At 34.5% G+C, this 24131-nt stretch overlaps 1 protein-coding gene across 2 annotated transcripts in view; it reads left to right on the top strand.

The window, feature by feature from the left end:
* Positions 1–24131, top strand: part of hbs (hibris) — a 58285-nt gene that overhangs the window by 30452 nt on the left and 3702 nt on the right. For both annotated transcript variants that reach the window (XM_073990369.1, XM_073990370.1), the window contains exons 2-5: positions 22773–23264; positions 23470–23643; positions 23718–23871; positions 23937–24073. In XM_073990369.1, coding sequence (XP_073846470.1) covers positions 22773–23264; positions 23470–23643; positions 23718–23871; positions 23937–24073 — 957 coding nt within the window. The remainder of the gene's footprint in view (positions 1–22772; positions 23265–23469; positions 23644–23717; positions 23872–23936; positions 24074–24131) is intronic.

Here is a 24131-nt window from a genome sequence, read left to right as displayed (position 1 = left end):
TTTTAAAGAATTTTTTCTTTCCACAATTTGTGGGTTAAAAAAAATATTTTTTCACAAATCGTGGACTTACAAAAAAAAAATTTACAAATCGTGGATTTTTTAAAAAAATATATTTTCGCAAATCGTGGATTTAAAAAAATATTATTTTTCAAATCGTGGATTTTCAAAAAAAAAGAAATATTTTTTCACAAATCGTAGATTTTTAAAAAAATATTTTTTCGCAAATCGTGGATTTTTAAAAATATTTTTTCACAAATCGTGGATGTAAAAAAATATTTTTTCACAAATCGTGGATGTAAAAAAATATTGTTTTTTTTTAACACCCGGCTTATTTATTACGAAAGATGCTCTCACTATCCTTTTCTGGGATTATCGTTTTCTTTTTACGATTGCTTAAGTCTGGAGTATTTCCACTTTAGCTTAACTCTAACTATCTATTATAAGAGTAATGTTTTTTTTTTTACTTCATTTGAAGGGTATGTCAACTTCGAAGCTAACAAAATTTTACACCAGTGTTTTTTTCATGTTTTTTTTCAAAATGTGGAGTACTCAAAAACATCGTACATGTCCACTACTGTTTAAATTAAAGCTGCTCTTTCTGTTGTTGCCTTTTGTTGTCTGTCTTTGTTGTGTGCAAGTGATGTACATATGTTTGTTGTTGACCGGGAGATTATTCACTATAGGTAACCCGTTGGCTATCTGTTCAAACTATATTCCTTGTGCAGTTGTCGTTGTCGTTGTTGCTGCTGCTGCAATGTTATGGAAACTTTTGAGATGTGCACCTGCTCAAGTTTAGTGGCCATTGGTAAACATGTTGGTCAGGTCGATCGGTCTGTCTGCCAATCGGTCGCTTGGTCGTTTGGATGGTTTGCTTTTTTACTTGGTTAGCTTTGAATCTGGTGAATCTGGTTTAGACGTTCATTGATGCTTTCAGTTTTTTCTGTTGCTTTGCTTTTTTCTGGGCCATCGAATATTTTTCTCCAGATTTTTGTTTTTTTTTTTCTTCTCTGTCTTTGGGTTTCTTTTTGCCAGCAGTTTATATTGATGGGAGTCAGATTTTTTGTTCATGCTGATCATCTGTGTGTGTTTTAACTTTCCTGACTGTTCCTGTTATAGTCGAACGATATTTCATATACCAAGGAGAAAAAAATCAGAGGAAGACAGCAGCAGCTCCACCAAAGTCCCAAGAAGTTAACACATGCTTCATTCAGTTCAGCGTATAAAGTTACTTTGAAACAGAGTAACTTTTTTCTGTCTCTCTTTTTTTACTTGAGAACGAATGGCAAGGATGGAGACGATGAATACGACGCTGATGCTGATAATGATGATGGTGTCGGTGGTGATGGTAGTAGTGTTGATGATGATATAAGGAGTTGCAGTGATTTTGTGATATGTACGTACGTACGTTTCTGCAAAACATGTCTGTCTGTTTGTGTGCTCGTTTTTTTTTTCAATTTCCTTTAATTTCCTTTTTGCCCGTCTGCATCTGCTGCTGCTGTTGTTGTTCAGATTGAACCAGCTTTTTGCTTGGTATGGTTTAGGTTTACAACTTTGCTTTTCTGCTTCGTCGGTTCGCTGGTTGTTTGGTTGGTTGGTTTACTGGCTAAGTTAATATGAAGATGATAAAAATAATAATAATAATGACGTCGACATTGATTGCTTCCTGTGCTGCTAACGACTTGCACTGGAGCTGGTAACTTCTTGCTCATGTGTTGTGTAAGCTGGCTGTTTTTTTGGCTGCTTCTTGCGTATCAGCTCCATGTATCATTAGCGCTTTTAAAGCTTACAAGGGCCTACCAATGGTTATTTAGTTTTTGTTTTATTGATGGCCATGCTGTTGGGTTGCCATTTGTGCTGATGCATTTTCGTCCAGCACCATTCATTGAACGATTAAGCGCGTCTGGTTTTCATTATTCCCAGTTGTTGTTGTTGATAGTTGTTGCAACAGGGCCCTCCTTGGCCCACTGGTGTTCGTATTCGTGTATAGATTAATTCTGGTTCCTGTACAATTTGTTGGTTTTATCCATGATGCAAGTGCGTAATATGGACAGGATTTTATGAATGAACTGTTGGGGGCTTATATCACACGCACGAATATCCTCATCAATGACAAAAACTATGCTTTATTGTGGCAAACAAACAAAAAGAACAGCCAACAAAACAACATTATTTCAAGTTGATATTAATGTTGTTGCACTGATAGCAAACCACATTAAGTTTTGTTGTTGCTGCTTGTTTTTATTGGTTGCAACAGCACTCGGATGCAGAGGAAGTAATAAATTAATGGCGATAACTTTGGCTATAAATGCAAAAAATCAAAAAAGAAAAAAAAAACGACAACTTAATATACCTGAATGTTGAGTTTTGCGTTCTCACATACAGACACACACACCTGCAGCAATGTAAGTTAATACTCAATGAAATGAACCATCATCCATCCACCTGATCATTCATTGATTACTTTCCCATGCATGGTGGTGGCATATAAGGCCTATGGTGTTAATTAAAATGAATTTTATTAAATTCAATATTTTTCCGGCTGCATAAATATGATTTTATACTGTTGCGTGTTCATCACATAGCGACAGTCATTGGGTATTTTTAAGGAAGGAGTTACAAATTGGGATTGTATCTAGGTAGATATTATAGTTTTAATGTGGTATAGGGTAATAGGGGATTTTAAGTTATAAAAGTTGAGAGTGTTTGGGAATTTTTTAAATAGCTCCATCTAGACCCAAGTTGAACATAGCCTTAATACAGTAAAGGCCTTTTGGGAGGTGATTTGACCTATCCTTGGGGTTAGAGCTTCATTTTATTTTTTCACAATAAATTTCCAAATATTTTGACCTAATCTGCCAAAAACTACGTTCAATGTCCATAATTGAATTTCACGGACCTTTGATTTTAAATAAATTTCAATCGTTTGGGATCTGCCATGCCCATAATTCCTCTTTTCATTGGCTTTGTTTTAAATTCGACTCATATTATTTCGTTAATTTGCATTGTATTATATTACCACAACAATAACAACAACTTCAAGAACTACTTCAATCATATTATGTAGAACATTGCAATCAGACAACAACACAATGTTTATGTTTCCCATATTAATGACAACAATCCTGATGATGATAATGATAATGACGGCTGAACAACAATTAGCATCAATCACAGAAATTGTTTGAATTCGATTTTGTATCGTTTGGTTTCGTTTTTCTTAATTGATTAATAAAAAATAAATATTAAAAAAATTAAAAACCGGATGACATTACTATTCGGCTTGATTGAGATCACGGTGTTTGATTATCTACCGGTTACAACGACAGCGTAGTAATTAAATATTCAAAATATTATGAGCGGTAAAATGATGGGAATTCTTTTTTGAAATTCTTCTCAGCTATTATTATTCGGTATACCCCAAATACCTTTGATTTAAGGTCAATACAAGGGTTTGATTTAATCAGAGTTTATGGCCATACAGATATTTTGGTTTTGGAATGTCAGTTATCTTAATTAATTAAAATATTTGTCTTAGAGATATTATCTGTGGAAATAGAAATTGAAAGTTCGTGTCTTAAATTATGTGGAAGATGTGCTATAATTTCCAAAGGTACCACCTTAATGTATTTCGTAGTTTTTTTTTGCACACCAAAATTTGACTGGTATTTACAAGTTTTCTCATCCGCCTTAACCTTTCAACAAATAATAATAACAACAACAACAAAATCATCCAAGTTTGTGCCAAACATGAACTCTCCTTTCTTTCATCTTCATCAATTTATTATGATTTGTGTATTTTATGATTTTTAATAGTTTTTCAAACGGAAGCAACCGGTGAGAATTCCATAAATATGTTTGATGGGTGTGCCGGAGTGTGTGTGTGAGGGGTATAAGCGTATAGTATATGTTATCTCATTATTTGAGCATCCGGTGATTGCCCAACGCTCAGTACTACTTCTTGATATTCGACAACTTATGCTAGTCATTCTGTCAAAAATTTGGCTAAAACAAACAAAACGGTTAGACAGAGTGACTGACTGGCTGACTTGGCAGGTAATAACGGCAATGCACGTGTCTAAAGACGAATATCAACGATTTTAATTTATTCATAAGAATTGGCAGTAGGTAAATGAAGAAAATTTTGTTGAAAAGAAAACCTAAAGTTGGTAGTTGTTGCTGCTGTTGTTGTTGTTGATTGGCAAGTTTTGTTTGGACAGAGTTTTATGTTTTTACTTCCGGAAGTTTATAAAGTGAAAATTTTGGAAACAAAATAGGGAAATAATTTAATAGAAATGTATGTGCGTTTATTTGTTGTAAACATTTTTCTTAATAACTTCTTCGGATGTTTAAACATTTTCAAGAAGTGTTATAGCTTGAAGGTGTGTTCTTGTAAAGTGGAATGGTTCTAAGCAAAACTAGTTACAAAAGTAGACAATTTCTAAAGCTTTTCAGGCCAAATTATTGAGTGTTCAAAAAAATGAGCTAAGACGAAATAAAAGAAAATGGTACGGTAATCTAAGTCTCTTATTGAAATTATTGGTGCTTAAGAAGTAGCACTGAATTAGACGCTGAATCATATTTTTTTATCGTCACCGATTTGTAATTTCTACACGGGTTTCAATAGTAAGCATATTGAAACTAAGACAAAAGTCCATTTATACGTTTGTACTCATCCAGTGGAATCCGCTTAACCCTTCTTTAAAATTTATTGAAATTATACTATTTTTTCGACACAAATTAAAATGTTATAAATTTTGTTTTTTTTTTTTTTTGTATACAAAAATGGTCTGTCTATGCCAAAAAAAAGGAGTATGTTTAAAAAGAAAATCTAAAAATCGTAAATTAAAAAACAATGATTAATTAAAAAAAAAAACAAAATTAAAAAAAATTAAAATTTAAAAAAAGTTAAAATTTTTTCATTATTTTAATTTAAAAAAAAATATTTTTTTCCCAAATTTGTAAAATTGTTTCTCTGCAACTACTGAATCAAATTTGATCTTTTTGATTCACCGGAGTGAAAGATGGTTGTATTATATGCCGAAACAAATTTTACCAGGTGTATTACAAAACAATACCGCTCTTTGTCAATTAATGCAGATCAAAAGTTGCAATGAGATATATTACATTATCCCACATTAAATATATAATAATAATACAACAATAACATTTAGCCCTTTGCGAATGGCAATGCCTTGTTCTTTCGTTTTTTTTTTTTGATATTATTGAACATTCTGAATTATTCCTTTTTTGCACTAAAATCCAATTGTTTTATTTTTCTATTTGCATTTTTTATTGTCCTTTTAATTTGCCTAATAATAACCAAAGCCGTTAGAATGAATGTTGTTTTATTTATTTTTGGTTTTTTGTTGGCCATAAACTGGAAATATTAAATTTTTATTACATACCTCACTTAACATACAGCGTTTGGCATTTTTGGCACAAAAGTTATGATATCATACTCTTGTTGTTGAACACAATTATGGTCATGGCAAATGCTAAATGTTCTTCAAGACTTTTATGGTCATTTCAAGACAACGACTACGACGACTATGATGATAATTTTCATTTGGCATAAACAAATTATTTCATAAATTTTAAGGCTCAACACACAAATTTGGCATGGGAAAGATTTATAAAGTCATAGTTTTTGCCATTAAAATGAAACAGTAACAACAACAGCAAAATAATTAATACCAACGCATCATTCATCCATTCTTCCAGAGAGGAGACAAAGACACAATAAAATGAATAGATATATTTCTTTTAATGTAATATTCATCATTAATGGCTATCATTTACTTACAGTTAAATGATCTGTTAAAAACTTAATCAGAGACCGACCAAGCAACCACGACCACCACCATATCTTTCGTTTACCTATAAAAGAAATAGCAGAAGACTCAATAACAACAGCTAAGACATAACAAAAGACCCAAACCAAAGAACTAATTAACATTTCCACACGGCCAAACTATTAATCAGTTAGTTGTGTGACCATCATTAGGCTACCACCCCTTATCCCCCCTTAATTTGTAAGATATTCTTCAGCATAAAGATGCTGTGGCCATGTGTGTTAGTTATCTTCTTCGAACCCGCACCTTAACCCATAATCAAAGAGACGCAGAGACACAAATTAAGAATTATCTTAACATTTGCAGACGCAATATGTACGTTGAGAGGAGACAATTATTAGATGAATGAGTGGAGCAGAGTTGGCTATTGTTTGGTAGGATTTAAGTGGATTTTACATCATTATGTAGTGACCACACATATACAGAGCGAAAACACTCATACATAGAGTAATATAATACTAAGTATTAAGAAAACACAAACACTTCCATCTAAAAAAAGAGCTTTACAAGAAAATACAAAAAAAAAAAAAAACAAACGAAAAAATCTAATCAACAACACACCATGAAACCAGTCCAACAACAACCCACGGTGTTTTTGTATTTCAAAAAAAAACCTGGCTCTGAGCTGTGAGTAGAGTCAGGTTTGTGTGTATCTTTTACTACCAAACGACGGCATCAAGCCGTTTGTTTCTAGCCTTTATGAATGAACAAATGAATGAAACTCGCTCGCATGGCAAGAGGGGGTATTATTGTTGCCTTAAATATCGGTTACAAAAAACAAATGTTGATGATGACTGTGGTACTGAGAAGATACCGATTACAGATGCGAATATCATTAAAAACACAGTGATTTGTAATGAGTAATCACAGATATGGTAGATATGCAGGTACATACATACAAACATAGATTTTAAGTATATGTATGTATTCCGGAAGTTAAATTTAATTTAAATTTAAAATAAGTAAAAATGACATTAGTGATGAATGGCCTGAATTGGTAATATTAGAAACTTGAAAAGAAGATACGGGACAGTGTAATCAAAAGTACAATCAAAGATTGTGACCGATGAGTGCCTTCCAGCAATAATAAAAGTTTTAATAACAAAATCCTGACATTGGGCCATACATTTGCATATCTAGTTTTCCAAAGAATGTCTTGAGCCGCAAATCTACAAAACATCAATGTGCATCATACTTGATTTCAATAGTCTTACCAGATATTTGTATACCGTCCACAATAGTAACTCTTCGAAATAATAATTTACGGTACTCATATATACAGGGTAAAATCCTTAGTCGATCTTGCCATGTTCGTCTGTTGTAATCACCTTAGCGTCAGCAATAATTTAGCTAGAACGCTATATTTTTGTTTTACATAGTCAGGTCAAGTTCGAAGATGGGCTATATCAGCCCATATGGTATGGCTTCCATATAGCCGTACCTCCCGATTTTAGGTATTTTAAACATATTAGCTACATTTCTTGTCAGAACTAATTTCACATTTGGTCAAAAAACTTCACCAAAACTTTTCAAAATAGGTCCATGTTTAAGTATATCCCCTATATAAGGGTACCTCCTGGTTTTACTTATTTGGAGGATTTTAGCTACATTTGTTGACCGAACAAGCTATAATTTGACATTTGAGGTTCCCAGTGACCACACAACTTCTCGACCAAAAATTATCAACATAGGTCCATGTTTTGGTATAGCCTCCGTATAACGCTACCTCCCGATTTTAGGTATATTGAGGATTTCAGCTACATTTTTTGAGTGTGACTTTTAAATTTGGGGTTACCTGTGGCCACGATAACGGTATAGCCCCCGATAACGGTACTTCCCGATTTTAGTTATTTGAACGATTTTTGCTACATCTTTTAACCGAACTAGCTGCAATTTTACATTTGAAGTTTCCAGTGGTCAGAAAACTTCCCCACAAAAAATTTTAACATAGGTCCATGCTTTGGTATAGTCCCCATATAACGAAACCTCCAGATTTTAGGTATTTTCAGGATTTTAGCTACATATTATGACCGGAAGTTTTACATTTGAATCTGCCTGAGGTCGGAGAACTTCTCCCTTTATAAATTGTCAACGTAGGTCCATGTTTTGGTTTAGCTTCCATATAACGGTACCTTCCGATTTTAGATAGTTTGAGGATTTTATCTACATTTTGTTAACGGAACTGGCTGTAATTTTACATTTGTGGTTCGCCTTGGTCACAAAACATCTCCACCAAAAGCTGACAACATAGGTCCATGTTTTGGCATAGCTCCCATATAACCGCACGTTCCGATTTTAGGTTTATTGAGGATTTTAGTTAAATTTTTTGACCGAACTAGCAATCGTTTTACAAAACTTCTCCACCAAAACATTGTCAACATAAGTCCATGTTTTGGTATAGCCCCCGTATAACGATACCTCCCGATTTTAGGTTTATTAAGGATTTTAGTCACATTTTTTGACCGAACTAGGTTTAATTCGACATTTGAGGTTGCCAGTAGTCACAAAACTTCACCACCAAAAATTGTTTTATATAGCCCCCATATAAAGGTACCTTCGGATATTAGGTATTTTAAGGATTTTAGCTAAATTTTCTGGCCGAACTAGCTGTAATTTTACATTTGAGGATCCCAGTGGTCGCAAAACACCTCTACCAAAAATTTTGAACATAAGTTCAGGTTTATGTTTAGCTCCCATATAACGGTACCTTTGGATTTTAGGTAGTTTAAGAATTTTTTGGCCGAACTAGCTGTAATTTGGCAGATAAGGTTCTAAAACTTCTCCACCAAAAATTATCAACAGAGGTCCATGTTTTGGCCTTGCCCCCATGCAGCGGAACCTCCCGATTTTATGTATTTTGAGGATTTTAGCTACATTTATTGACCGAAAAAGTTACGATTTTACATTTGAAACTTATCTAACAAAAATTGTCAACATAGGTCCTTGTTTTGGCATATTCCCCATATAACGGTACCTCCCATTTTTATGTATTTTGAGGATTTCAGCTACATTTTGTGAACAAACTACCGGTAATTTTACATTTGAAGTGCTTTACATTTCGTGTTATTTTTGATACACAATTCGACTTCGCCAATGCTAAACACGCCCTATTATCAGGTGCCTAATGATATCATAATTTGCTAAATACAAAAAATTTGGTATCAATGACTATTGTTTGCTTTCCATCACTGTATCCATAATCTTTGATACAGGTTCTCATTGAATTCAGTTTTGAATTTATAACCAAAGAATATATGACTGAACTAATGTATGGATTATAGTTTAATTTTTTTGCTACCTTTGCTGCCCCTAAAGTGTACAAACATGTCTTTTATTCTTGTTGTTTTTTTTTTTTATATCTTAGCCATGTCCAATACGCACCTGGCTATAAACGTATAATGATGCTTTAAGCCATTGCTTGGGCTTTACCGGCTGAAATGTGGCTGGTTGGTTGGTTGGTCTAATGGCTTATTGCTTAGTGTGGATGGATGACTGGATGAATGTATGGGTTAGCTGAGCTTCTTGCTTTTCAATTCAGCTGTGCTCTGTTGCTGTTGTTGGCTTTTGGTGGCTTTGCGCAACAACTAGTAAAACATGTTGTAGTTTACAAATGCGAAATGTTTATATCTTTTGATTGTGATGTTATTGTTGTTGTAGCTTGTAATTGTTTTTTTTTTTCTGTTATTTCTTTTTTTGTTTCGTTAAGAAGTGGTCTTAAATTGTAGCGAAATTTGTTAAAAGATGAAAAGCCAGGTCAACATCTAAGAAACGTATTTTCCTAGATTTTTATTATAGTTCTCAGTTTTGTTCTGTTGTTGTTCTGTTTTCTTATTCTAGTCCGCTACAAATAATTTATTTAAATTGTATGTTTATGTTTACATATGTCCAGATTTATAGCTGGAAGCTGTTGACTAAATACGGGTTTTTTGCTTACTTCACATATGTGGTCAATGAAATAGCAGATTTTAACATTTTATTGCTATGGAAATTAAAAAAAATAAATTTTTACGATTTCAAATTTTCTTTGGAATATTATGGTTTGGTTTCTTTGAATCATATTGGTGATTTAAATAACTTTAACTTTTCCGATATATCACTATTCTTTTAATGTCTGCCCCATTTTCTTCATTTACATATGTATGTATGTACGTTAGTATTTTTTTGTATAACAAGTGTAATTGATTTGTACATCAGTTTGACCATACCCATGAGAATTGATATGATCCGTTTTGGTCTATTGTCTGTCAATTCTTTCGTTCGTCGTCGTCATCGACGTCATCCCCGGTTGATTGCTTAAAGCTTGCCTCGGTTTATTTACTGTAGAGTTTTACAACTCTTAGAATACCATTGCCATATTTACACAAAACGTTCGATGATTGCTTGCTTGCATGCATGCAGGCTGTCCAGCCACATTTGAAAAGTTAATCGCATAGAATTTATTTAACTATTTCAACAACATTCAAATCACCTATTGGCTCCAGCACTCACACACACACGTACAAACTATGTAATGTTCTGCAGATTGTTAGAGATGGGGAATAGAACAGAAAAGAGGAAAACACGACCAACACTTGTTGTGTATTTAGGAAATGTAATGATTTTTAAATGCCACTATTGGCATTTAAATGCTGCTCCAGTCCGACTAGCTAGCTATGGCTGCTGGATGTCAATTGCCATTCAGCCAAACAACCAGTAAACAATGGAGAAAAAGGCCAAGTAAAGCAAAATAAAAGAAGAAACAATACCAATAAGTAACAAATAAACGACAAGCAAAAACAAAAACAATTGAAATATATATTATGGTAAAAGACCAAATGTTCAAAACAGTGGGCCCAATTTAATTCTTCTAAACCAATAATGAAACAAGCCTTTTCCAGCATAGCTAAATTTTAATATTTTATTTGTTTGCCTTGCGATTTGTCTGTGATATTTTCATGGAATTATCAAATTTCATGCTGCTTCATTATTAAAAGTGTCTATTGCTGCTGGTCTGTCTAAACGTGGCAACAACTGTGTCGATGGTGTTCTTTCGGTACATGGTGTTTGTGGTATTGCTATCGATGGCATGGTCACACAAATCGTCATAAGAGAAACTTCAATTAAAAGGTCAACAGTTTTTTCCGTTTCACGACATGAGTTGATGTTGGAAACGTTTTGAAAACCCTCTTAGCGACCAAACAAAAATGTGAAGCATAAATTTTAGAGTTCTTAATAACAGCAGCGGAACAGTCATCAACGATTTCCACAACAACCTTGGACTAAGCGTTGCATGCTGCATTTTTGTTGTTTTTTAAATGCATTTAAGTTGCAAGCAAGTGTTTGGCTTTAAAATACCGCGTGTGTGGTTACCACAACAGCGATGATGATGATGTTGATCACTTTAATGATGATGGTGTTGGTTGAAATATTCTAAATTATTTTTATGGGTTCACATGAAAAGGTCATTTTTTTAATTTGTTAAAGTCTTTCATATTCCATCAAAGTGGTTGTTGTTGCCGTTGTCGCAGTTGAAAATAACGTCTTTTAGGTTCACTGCTTTTCAAAGCATTAATTATCTTTTATAAAGTTCAACTGTGTGGTGTTTTTTTATTTTTATTTTTTGGTATTCAGTTTTATTTCATTTAAGTTTCTTTCCCTTAATGTTTTGTTTCTCTGCGTCCACCTCTCTGTAATTAGTTCCAAATCCACCAGCAACAATGAAGGGGAAATGGGCTTTTCATATTTCCATTTCAAATAAAAAAGACAGAGAATTATACAAAATAAAATTTCCCAAAAGGTACAACAAAACAAACAATATTCGAAATGAAGGAAAGAACAAGAACCTGCCACCACTCACCCCTGCTCAACAAGTGGCTATTATCAAGCGAAGAATGCCACCACTTGTATCAGCCACCAACCAACTACCAGCTGGCCAGGAAGATATGGCCGGCCTAAAATGCTTCTGTTGAGGGTTTGTTGTTTATAGAGCGACCGTTAAGGGAAATTCTGTTGAACTTCTGATGTGATGGATTGTTTTTATTGTTGCATTGTATTCGATTATTACGCTGTTTGCTTCTGTCTCCAATAACGATGATGATGATGACGACAATGATGAGGTTTTAATAGAATTTTAAAATTTTGGAATTTCACTTTGTTGTCTCGAGGGGAGATTTTTCTTTTCAATAGGAAAATTGATTTATCAAAAAAATGTCATAAGCAGAAAAAAAAATGACGAAATGAAGTTATGCAGTAGACGTTGTCGTTGTATTGTTTTGTTGGAACTGATGGATTGATATGCCATGACCAAAAAAGGGCTACCAATTGTTATTTCGTCTATACTAGAGAATAGGACCAATAGACCATTCAAAGAAGCCCTCAATGAAGGCTGGCGGCTGGTGTTTTTCATAAACAAAAGTCAATCATGAAACAATTGAAAAACATACATTAAGAAGTTTAAAAAGGCTTAATGTACATATATGACATATAGACTTGAACATGTGTGAATACAGATTTCTCTATTTGTCTACATACATACATATGTATGCAACATAATTAAGATAATAATAATATTATCTCAAACTTTTATGCACGTAACGACACCGTTTGAATTTTATTTTTAAGTTCCTTCAGAAGTGATGACTTCCTTTCAGGATGTCCATATGAAATTTATTGAGCATTTCATCCCCTTTAATATTTTTCAATATAGCTCCCTTTCAATTCCCGCCCCAAAATAAAACTACTTAATTAATTCAATTAGAAAACTATGCAGCTTCTGCCCTTTAACTAATTTCAAACGAAAAACAAAGATTTAAAATTTTCTTCTTCATCTTCTTCTTAATGTCTGCTTCAATTTGTTTTCAAGGCACCAAAACCCCGAGTGACTGTCAATCATTGAAATTAGCATTAAAATATGTATTTTGTAAATTCATTTCAATAAAACCCGTCAGTCGACCCCATTAAATGAAAGTGAAAATAAAATTTCGTAGAATTAATAACAGAAGGAAGATAAACAGAATTTGCTGTAGGGAAACAGAAAATCATGTGGTTGCTCTGTGCATACTTTAGCTTATTAATAATAAATAAAAACTAATTTAAAGATCAAAGTTGAATGGAGTGCAAACGACGAAGAAGAAGAACAAGACGAAAAAGCGGTGTGTCAGTGGCCACAATAATTGATTCATGACTGACACTCGGGCTGACACCATACTAAAAACCAACGGCAGCAAAGTTTCACGCACGCAATCTTTCAAACTGCCACAAAACCCACATAACGCTACATATTCCTTCACTTCACGATGAAGCATCATCTGCAGCAGCATCATATTATTGCCGTAACGTCTTGCATTCAGACAGCCAGCCAGCATTTCAAAACGAAAGCTAGGGAAATTTAGGCTGATGAATACAATGTTGTTTGTATGTCGGTTTCACAGCAGCAGCAACAGCCCAAACTCCCAGACTCAGTGACTTGATTTTGAATGATGTGGCGAGGCGTATTGATGCTGTAGTTGATGTTGTTGTTGTTGACTTGGCTTATACAGTTATTAATGTGTTGTTGTAATTTTGAAATGAGTACAAGTTAATGTAGACTTACGCACGCACCCACACGAACATATGTACATATATCATACATATCGATACTAATTGAAGGTCTAATGAGTGAATGAATAATGTAATGTGGAGGTTGGAGCCTATCACTTATTACTACATGGCGGGTTTTGGTGTAAAATGTGTAAAAAATTCGACGGTTTAGCCAACAATTTCAGTTCCTTAGCTATGAAAATATCCATCACAAATTCAGTATTCAATCTTAAAGAAAACAAGAAAAAAGCGTTAAGTTCGGCGGGTCGAACTTTTTGTTCTGTCCACCATGAAATATTCTGAACTTATGTTCTGAACTTCGCCCGGGCCGATCAGTGGTACCGTTTGTTCTTTTCACCATGAAATATTCTGAATTACGACCGGGCCGAATACTGGTACCGTTTAGGGGGATATACCAAAGTATGCACCTATGTTGACAATTTTTGGTGGAAAAGTTATGTGACCACTGGGAACCTCAAATGTCAAAATTATAGGTAGTTCGGTTGAAAAAATTGCAAAAATCGTCAAAAAACGTTAAATCTGGAGGTACCGTTATATAGGGCCATCCCAAAAAGTGGACAAAGGTTGACAATTTTTGACACCTTTGAACGCCAAGTATTAAATTAAATGTAGTTCGAATAACAAATGTAGCTAGTATGTATCTGCAAAATACTTAAAATCGGAAGGTACCGTTATATGGGTGCTATACCAAAACATGGACCAATGTTGACAATTTTTTGGACAAGTTTTGTGACCACTAGGAACCTCAAATGTTAAATTACGGCTGAATCAAAAAGTAGACTTGTATTGACAATTTCTGGTGGAGAAATATTGTGACCTCAAATTACAACTAGTTCGGACAAAAATTCAGCTAAAATCTTCAGAATACCTAAAGTCCGGAGGTACCGTTATATGGAGGCCATACCAAAAAATGGACTTATGTTTTCAAAACTTTTGACAATTTTTGATGTCCCTGTAAGAAGATATTTCACTGAAAACAATGTATGGGGGCACACGACATAACCGTTTGTTTCACACTAATTTTGTCATCGTTTTATAACATATATATTATTTAATATTATATATAACTTTATGTATTTCATATATCATAAAAATTAAAAGAGATTTGTGCGGGACCTTTTTTAAAATTCAAATGGGATAAAAGTTATTTTAGTCATTAATAGGCAAAAGGCCATTCATTCGTGCAATAGGAAATAATTTTTTGAGAAAAAAATTTTCATATCATAGAATTTTTTTAACAAAAAAAATTTCAAATTGATTTGTGAGAAGCCCTTTTTTATAATAAAATAGAATGAATGTTATTTTAGGCATTAATAGGACAAAATTCATTCATTCTCACTACAGGAAATCATTTTTGGGAAGAAATGTCAAAAAGTCATAACCCTAGTGGATCTATGTTGACAATTTTTGGTGTAGAAATTTTGTGAACCTCACATGTCCAATTACAGGTAGTTCGGTCCAAATATGCAGCTAAAATCCTCAAATGACCTAAAATCCGAAGCTACTGTTATATGGGGGCTATACCCTAACATGGACCACATAGTCCATATTCGAACTTGATCTGTCCATAATACAATATACACTCGGGTGTAAAAATATTTGAATGCTATATTTTTCAATTAACAACATACGGACAGGGCTAGATCGACTCAGAATTTTACCCTGATCAAGAATATACATACTTAATGGGGTCGCAAATGATTATTTCGATGACTTACAAACAGAAAAAACAAACCTACATACTATGGTAACTTTTGGCCCACCCTGTATACTATAATAAAATTTAAGTTTTGCATGACCAACAAAATCCTCCGTTCGAATCGAACCTAATTGAATTGATTATTTAAATTAGGCAAGTGTACTATTCAAATTTATATTTTCATCTCCCCACCGATTAGTTGGAATATTTGCGTACATAAGAATTTTTTATTTGTTTACGTGGCAGGAAGTGATGAGAAGAGCGGGAAGGGGGTGTGATACAAATGCCTTCTTAAAGTCAGCAAGTTAAAATAATTATTTCAATTTGTTAAACAACAACTACGACAAGAACATCATTAATATTCCTCCCCCAAATACTCACGCATAAAATAATCGGGGGAAAAGCCTGTAAGGATTATTTATCTGTGTGTGGAGAGGAAGAGAATGACAATATTTGCTATAACAGCTCAATGGATAAATAAATTAACATACTACTCATACATTGTTGTGGTGAGTTATGGCAGGGGGGTTGAACTCCAAGAATTTTTTGTAGGCAAAGGATGCTGACCCAGTTTTCTCTAATTGCCAATATTATTATTAGGCATTATTATTATTTAGGCAAGCAATAAAAATTCTGGCCCTTGACTTCTTTCTTCTCTCCTTCTCACAATTATGACAAAGCAGCCTCATTAGCCATATTAATTTTATTTCACATACATACATATGTTAATGTGGATAATTTTCTTGGTAAAAGTTATTTTCAAGGCTTAAATGGGATTAATTTGTTCTTATTGTAAGAAGTAGAAATTCTGCTTAGCAGCGTGAAAGGCGTATAGAAAAATACATGTGCCTGTATATCAGCAATGATAAGCTATTTTTCTGATTAGATGTTTGTTGAAATTCCTGAAATATTCCAATCTAACGAGTTACTACCCAATGCCTGTTTAATTACCTCCAAAACACCCAAACATATCGAAAGATTTATGCAACTTTTCAAAGTTATATAAGTATAAGCCCATTCCTTTCTATGGTACAGCATTTACCACTCTCTCCATTTAAAAATAAACCTTTTATCTAGCATTTTTTTATTAACTTGTTATATGTAAATGTTTGACATAAACTATAATTCTGCTACTGCTAAATTCCTGTTGCGATAGGAAGCAAGAAATAAAAAAAAAAAAACAAAAAACGACAAAAATCAATGCATCAAGCTAACCAGTTCCTGTAGGACATATACACTACTTACCACAATACGCAACATTAAAAGGAAGCTCATACAGATAACATGCAAAAATCCCAACTACTTGTTTGGCTGATCAGCAGCAGCCAACCATCACCACCACCACCACCTTTCAGCATTGGCCGAATCTACTCATCTTACTGAGAAGAGAAGCTGCTGAACAGGTTTCTTGATTGCAAGTGAAATTAAACGGATTTCCGGTGATATAAGTATGGTCAGTGTTGTATATTGAAGAGCAAGAGTTAATAACACTCATGAAGTTTGCTGCTTGCCGGTCACAAATCATGAAGATTTAGGTGTGCACTTCATTGAAGAGAGTCAGCATACTATAAAAGATTTTCATTAAAATGAAAAGTTTTCAAACTGATTTTCAATGCAAACACTAAACTCGGTTGACAGGGGTGGTGCAGGGGGACTTTAGAACTTGCCAACACTGCAAAGGAAATACAATCAAGCCTGTAATTTCAGTTGCAATGGACAAGTTTTTCTACCTTTGTTGGGATAGAATCCATTGCTAAATAGTCACAGACACACACACACGCACTTCTCGGGTGCTACCTGCTTAGGTACAATCTTTGCCAAAGCTTTTTTCATGACTGAGTGTTTTTCTTGTCAGTGTAATAGACACGACGGAATTGCTTACTTTCCTGGCTTGCAATAATAGTCTATGCTTTTAAGAGATCTGTGTATGTGTTGGTGTGTGTGTTTGGCTTGAATACATGTAACTACTTTAATAACCATTATGTCCTGGTCCAAAGACCACAACCATGCTTTGTGGATATGAACGCACACTCTAGCCGCAATGAAAAGAAAATCCAAACGAAAAAAGAAAGAAACACTAAAAAGACTATGAAGATGAACAACAACATAAGAACAAAGGCAAAAAACTAGAATCTTCCAAACCATTAATGAACCCTAAAAGCAAAATAATGCAAACGAATGGAAAAACCACTACTGACTTGGCTAGCACCGATACTCTCCGTTTGCCTTGTGACTTACCGAAAACTTATATTGCTCTAGAAGGGCTAAAAAGTAAGCATGTGTGTACGTGTCCAAGTCATTAACTCATTTCATAGTTACTCGCACCCAAAAGAGTCCATTGTTGGTCTCTTAAAAAGTGTTGTTGCAAAAAAGCTACATTTCTTTGAACATTTTCTGCTACGTCTTCTTTTTGTGGACGGAGGGTTGGTTGGTCGGCCGGCCGATATTGGGACAGGTTAAGTGATCGCCTTGCTTGTGTTGGTATCAGTTTCTGTTCCTTTCTTTTTTGGTCACTTGAAGTAGTTTATGAATGAATTGGCTATAACCATATAGTTTAAAGGAGTAATGCTATCAGAGTTGTTTTTGCTGTTGCCAGTTGTTTTTATATCCATTGACATTTTGTTGTTATTGTGGTATACATTTTTTTAATGTGTGTGTGAGTTGCTTATCATAAAAACAAATTGCAAAGAAGCAAAAATGAAACAAAACAAAAAACGCCTTGACTGAAGCTCAAAGAGCAATGCAACAAACAACAAAACTCTCACATAAACTCAAACTAAAAGTGACCATTAGTGTGACATCCGGTCTGTTATTACCATGCCACTGTTGTTGTGTGCAACTTTAGATACATTTGTCCATTTTTCTTGTAGTTGTTGCTAATATGCTACTATGGTTTGCATAGTAAGTTGCTTATGTGGTTTGTTACAAAAAGAAAAAAAAACCGTATAGGTTTCATTGAAAAAGGGGGTGGAAAGTGGAAATCTGGATATGAGCTACAGGACGAAATAAAATAGGCTGGCAAAAATTTACAAAGAGCCTAAAAATAATGTTTAATGTTTTTCCTCAGGGTCGCTTTGGCATCACAACCCAGCTAAAACCCATTAGAAATCTGCTTACTTACTCATTATTTTAACTAGGACATGTCGCCTGAAATAAGTAATTATTTTTTTTTTTACCACTAAAAGTCGACTAATAAGTAGTTAAATAAGTAGCTAAGACCTTTACTAGCCAAATATTAACTACATCATTTGTCGACTTTTAGTGGCCAAAAAATAACTACTTATTTCTGGGGACATTTCCTCATTAATATAATGGTTAGTAAGGAGATTTGTAATTAGTTTAGCTCTAGGCTGTGATGCGATAAGACCCTATAATGAATGCAGCGGGAGGGGGAACATTAAATTTTAACAAGTGTTAAATAATGGTTTAGTAAGGAGATTTGTAATGAGTTTTTTTGCTTGGAAGTGTGAGGAATTTTAACTAAGATTACCAGGCACATTTAAGATTAGAGCACATTTCATTCTACCAAAACTAAAAAAGTCCTTCTAATCTATGTGGTTTGTTCGTCAGTTATAAGACTAGGATATCTTGTTTTCTTTTCTTTTTTGTTCTTGTCGATTTCGTCATCTTCCTTCGACTTGGTAGACTTTGTCATTTGGGTTTTGGTTTTAATGGTAATTGCTGATGTCGTTTTTTTGTTGCTGTTACTGTTGTTTATGGCTTATATACGAAATTGTTTAGAATCTGTTTGAGTTTATATTGGGATATGTGTTTTTGTCTTTGGTTAGTTTTAAAGGACCATACGTACGTGCACACTCACTCAGAAGCTGACTGGCTGGCTGAGTGAGTGACTGACTGACTGGTGACTTGAAGTAGTCATATGCAGATTTGTATGAAAGTTTCTATGGCTCTCCCCCCATAAAGGTTGCAGAAATATATGTTCAGGGTGAGTATGTGTGCGAGATGTGATGTGTGAGCATTTGTTGCAAATCGCCTGTCTTCTGTCCCAGGTTTTTATGTCATTAAATATAGTATGTGTTAGGTATGTTGTCATTGTCACTTTTTTGGGCGGTTATTCTGGAATAGTAGCAGTCTTTAAACTCTCCGTTGCAATCGGGCGTTGTAGTGTTAAGCAAATAAATGCAAAGCTTGGGTTTCAGGCTTAGGGCGTTCTACAAGTTTTCTTCAAGAGTTGGAAAATAATCAACATAATTAGACAAGTTTACTTTGTAAAATTCTTGTTGCCGTAGGATGCTTGCTGCTTGCTCCCTCATGGATTAGGGTGAGCATTAAAAGTATTTTAAATATCAACAGGATGTTGAACTGTCAGCTTTCGTTATAACACTAATGACAATGAATTTTCATTAAATTCTACAATTTATCTCCATGATAGCCACAAAAGTGGAACATTTGTATTGCACCCTGTACAATATAGTTGTATGTATATGTATAAACACTGCTGTGTGACGTGTCCCTAACTAGAGTCCATCAATAGCAGAAGTTCTAGTGTCGTTTGTGGTTAAGGATCAACAACAAACAATTTTCAGTAATTTTTCGTTTTAATTCTGTTGCTGTAGCTGTTGTGGTCGCTTGGGCCATAAGGGCAAATGATATTTTGAAAATACTACAGCTGTGGATATTAACAATTGAAAGAAAGTCTTCTTCCTCTTCTTCACACACAAGCATATTCTATTTACCTCAACTATAACAAGTGACCATAAAACCTTCTTGTGACACTTCCCCCTATGTTAACTCACTTGTTGTTATTGTTTTTCCTTCTTCTTTTTATGAATGAAGTGAATAAAAGGAAGCCGCTTAAGTGCTATACTACTACGGTTATATTACAAGAAAAAAGAAGAAAAGAAAACTCAAAACTAAGGCAGAATTGAGAAAGAACTACACGAAAACATGTCACATTTAACATTTCTGCCTTAACTTGTCACAGTTGAAGGAGTTTTTATTGCAACAAGACCCTCTCACGTATCCATCGACAGGGTCCCTTGTAACGAACGCTTGACCATAACTTCTATGCTTTCATTTCATTCTCCTTTTCCGTTCACAACATTGGCATTAATTGTTTTATGAAAACTTAGACCACAAAACACAGATGACAAACTGTCCATCTTGTGGTCTTAACCACTAAAACGTAAACAACTCAAAATTCGAGTAGGGATTTGGAAGATACTTTAATTCAATTGACAGGAATGGCCAATACAGACACACACGTACGTACGTTACGATGTGTATGGATGGAGTCACTCCCCTTTGTATGACAAGGGAAATATATATCAAAAAAGTTGAAAAACAACAACAGTAGATATGGCCAAAACAGTAACTAACTGCCAGAATGAAATGAAAAACAAGGCAACACCAAAAACAAAACAAAAAACTCACACGTTTTACACGTTCGTCCAACATTTGGCAATGTATATTTAACAACTCTTTGCGTTCTCATTGCCGTCCGTTAGTCCGTTCGTCTTTGCCCTCTCTGAACCCATTGAAAGATGACATTTCCATTACAATTACCATAAATTATAATAAATGTTTGTCTCAACGGAAATGAATCGTGCTGACCAAATTGGAGTTGGTTTGGTCATTATATTGAGGCTAAAAATCAATTAATCCAGTGATCAATGTTATTGTTGCTTTTGTTGTTGTTGTTCTCGTTAAACGTGATTTCTCTTAACTACATGAAAACGCACATAGAGGTGGAATCTACATGCGTTTACACTGAGAGGAAATCGTTTTCATCAAATGGAATTTGGTCAGGACTCACCACTAAAGGACGAACCTGTAATCTGTAACCATTGTAGCCACAATGGGTCTCACGACATAATCTCAAATTTAAAGCAATTTTTAAGAAATTGAAGTAAATATTTATGTGATTTTCATAAAAAACAGCTTAAGTCGATTTGATGTTTTTTTTTGTTATTTTGCCACTATGAGTCGAAGCACCTAATCTGATGTTTAAGGAAATCTTTCCGCAAAAGAAACGGATATTAAAGCGATCTTCACAGAAAACATCATAAGTCGAAGTAGACAAACATTGTTATTATAGTTTGTCGAATTTCGCTTGTTTGTTTTTTTTACATACAAATAGCGGACAACCGAAAAATTTAGATCACAAAAAAGAAATGCAATTTTTCTGAGTTAGGAAACGAATATTTATGTGGTTTTCACAAAAAACAGCATAAGTCGATGGGACGATGTTTAAACACAAATAGAGAAATTAGAGAAACCGGATAATTATTATTTAATTAATATTTTTTTAATGTTATCTTCGCATGTGTGATTCAGCATATCTCAACATCTGATCTAAAAGTTATCTCAGGGATGGTTCACTTTTTCTAAAATCGATTTTTGCCAAATGAAGCTCCCAAAAAAATACACTTAACAGTAACTCAAAATTGCCATAATTTGACTTATGCTGTTTTCTGTAAAAAAATCGATCTCAGCTCAAATTGTGTTATCTTAGGGATGGTTCACTATTTCAAAACCCGATTTTTCCAAATATAGCTCTCAAAAAATACATTTACCAATAACTCAAAATTGACATAAGTGGACTTATGCTGTTTTCTATAGAAAAAGCTTATATACATTCAATTTTGAAGAACATCTGCGATTCTGTAAGCTCAAATCTGGCGAAGAAGTTGTCAACGTTTAAAAAATTCAATTAACAAAGCCGAGTAAATTGGGCAATGTAAAACCAAATTTCTCCGAGTGTATACCTCCAATGATATTAGGTGTGGTATGCGGTATTTGTTGCAGCTAATAAAGCCATGGGAATAGATTTGTTTGTTATCAATGAATACGATTTGCTTGTTTGTCTAATGTTGGTCACTATAATGTTCTTATTGTTGTTGTTACATTTGTTATGGGACCATACATTAGGAAAATGATTAGTGAGGCTTTTGTACCTTAATATCAATTTAAACCCTCCTGCCCTCATAACCATCATTCGACAAAACGCCTTCATCATACACATTGTGTGACTCAAAATATGGGTGAAATTATGTGGAAGTTTGACCACCGACCAGGCCAGCCGCCTAACCAACCACCCAATGTTGTTGATTGCTTTAGTGGGCTTTTGGACCAATGATTTCTTCGTTTATTATGCTAATCAGCTAGCCTGTTGCCTTACTCTTTGACCGTCATCGTCTTTGTTGTTGTTGTTAATGTTTCAGATAACATTGGTGGATGAATACGTAAGTCAATGAATCAAATCCAAGAATATGTAGGTTGGGAACGACAAACAGACTGGTTGGCTAGATGGCTGGCTGGCTCAGAATACAAACATCGTTTGTCATTGATGCAGGTTTGAAATGCAATGCATGGCTTATTGTTGTTGTTGTTGTAGTTGTCTGGTGTTAAACGCTAGAAAATTAGTTCACAAAACTTATCTGTAGAAAGAGGGACAAAACGACCCGGACTTTAGCCAGCTTTACTCATGTGGGTGTTTTACGTGGTCTGTTTTAGTTTTGTTGAAGGGTGAAGAAATCAACGTGGGTTGTCTTATGGGGAAACTGGTGACACACATGACAATTTCACAAAGAAACAAAAAAAGAAAATCTTTTAAATATTATCATCCGTTTTAATAACTAAATTAAATACTAATTTCTGTTTATATTTTCTACTCATTTCAGTCATTACAACAACCGCAGCACAGTCTACAACGCCCGTACAAAAGTTTCGAGTTACCCCCCACGATTTACAGATTTTAGAGGGCACCGACACACTCCTTCGCTGTGAGGTGGCCAATCGTGCCGGCCAAGTTCAATGGACAAAAGATGGATTTGCCTTGGGTTTCTCGGCAGTGATTCATGGCTTTCCCCGTTATTCGGTTCTGGTGGATGCTGCAAATGGCATTTATAATTTACAAATTAAAAATGCCTCGCTGGAAGATGATGCCGAGTATCAGTGTCAGGTTGGTCCAGCTGCTGGCAATCCAGCCATTAGGGCCAATGCAAAATTGAGCATTGTGGCCGCACCCAGTTCGATTGCCATTGATGGCTATGCTCCCAATACCAAAGTGGAGGTAATTGAAAAGCAGAATCTGACCTTGAAATGCATTGCCGAGAATGCCAATCCAGCAGCAACATTGGTGTGGAACAGTAATCATGTACCAATAAGTGGTGGTAAGTGGAGTAGATTATTTTTAATTAAACATAAATTAGGACACAAATCTTCAAATATTAAATAATATAAACATATTTTCACTCTAAACATATAATTTAAATTAAAAATTTCTTATACAAATATATAAATATCTTCACCTTAAATATGTATATAAATTTGATTTAACCCCATACTGATTAATACCAAAAAATAAAACTTTCTTAGTTAAACCCCATGTTGAAATCACTGAAACTGCCCCGAAACGTTTTACCACGGTATCCATCATCACCATACAACCCAAAGCCGATGATGATTATAAAGATTTTTCATGTGAGGCCAAACACAAGGCCCTGCCTCCCGATGTACACATGCGTTCTGGTGTACAACTTTCCGTTTTATGTAAGTTATTGAAAATGGTTTCGAGATTGAGTGGGGTCCCAGGTAATTTGTCATTTTACTATTTTCCTACACAGATCCTCCTGGTCCACCATTCTTTGAGGGTTATAGTCAAGGTGAAACATTACGTAGAGGACAAAATGTTAAAATAGCTTGTCGTAGTCGTGGCGGTAATCCCCCTGCCCAATTGGTGTGGTATAAAAATGGCCAACTTATCAATTCACCACAAAGGTAATGATTGGCATCTCTCCTAATCACCTACATTTCTCTCTAAAATAATTGTTATTTTTATATAGAACCTCAGGACGTCTATCGGAAAATGTTTACAGTTTTGTTGCTGAAGCCGCTGATAATGGAGCCAATTTGGTGTGTGAAGCCAAGAATATTTTGTCCAACACCGCCTTTAAGGCTGAACTGAATCTCACTGTTTTGTGTAAGCATTTGTACAAAGAGCGGTATGCTCTCCTGTGAAGTCTTTATTAATTTTAATT

The sequence above is a fragment of the Musca autumnalis genome, unplaced genomic scaffold, assembly GCF_047663935.1.
Source record: "Musca autumnalis isolate F117 unplaced genomic scaffold, ASM4766393v1 scaffold_5, whole genome shotgun sequence".
Lineage (NCBI taxonomy): Eukaryota > Metazoa > Arthropoda > Insecta > Diptera > Muscidae > Musca > Musca autumnalis.
This window is presented reverse-complemented; position numbering and strand designations above follow the sequence as displayed.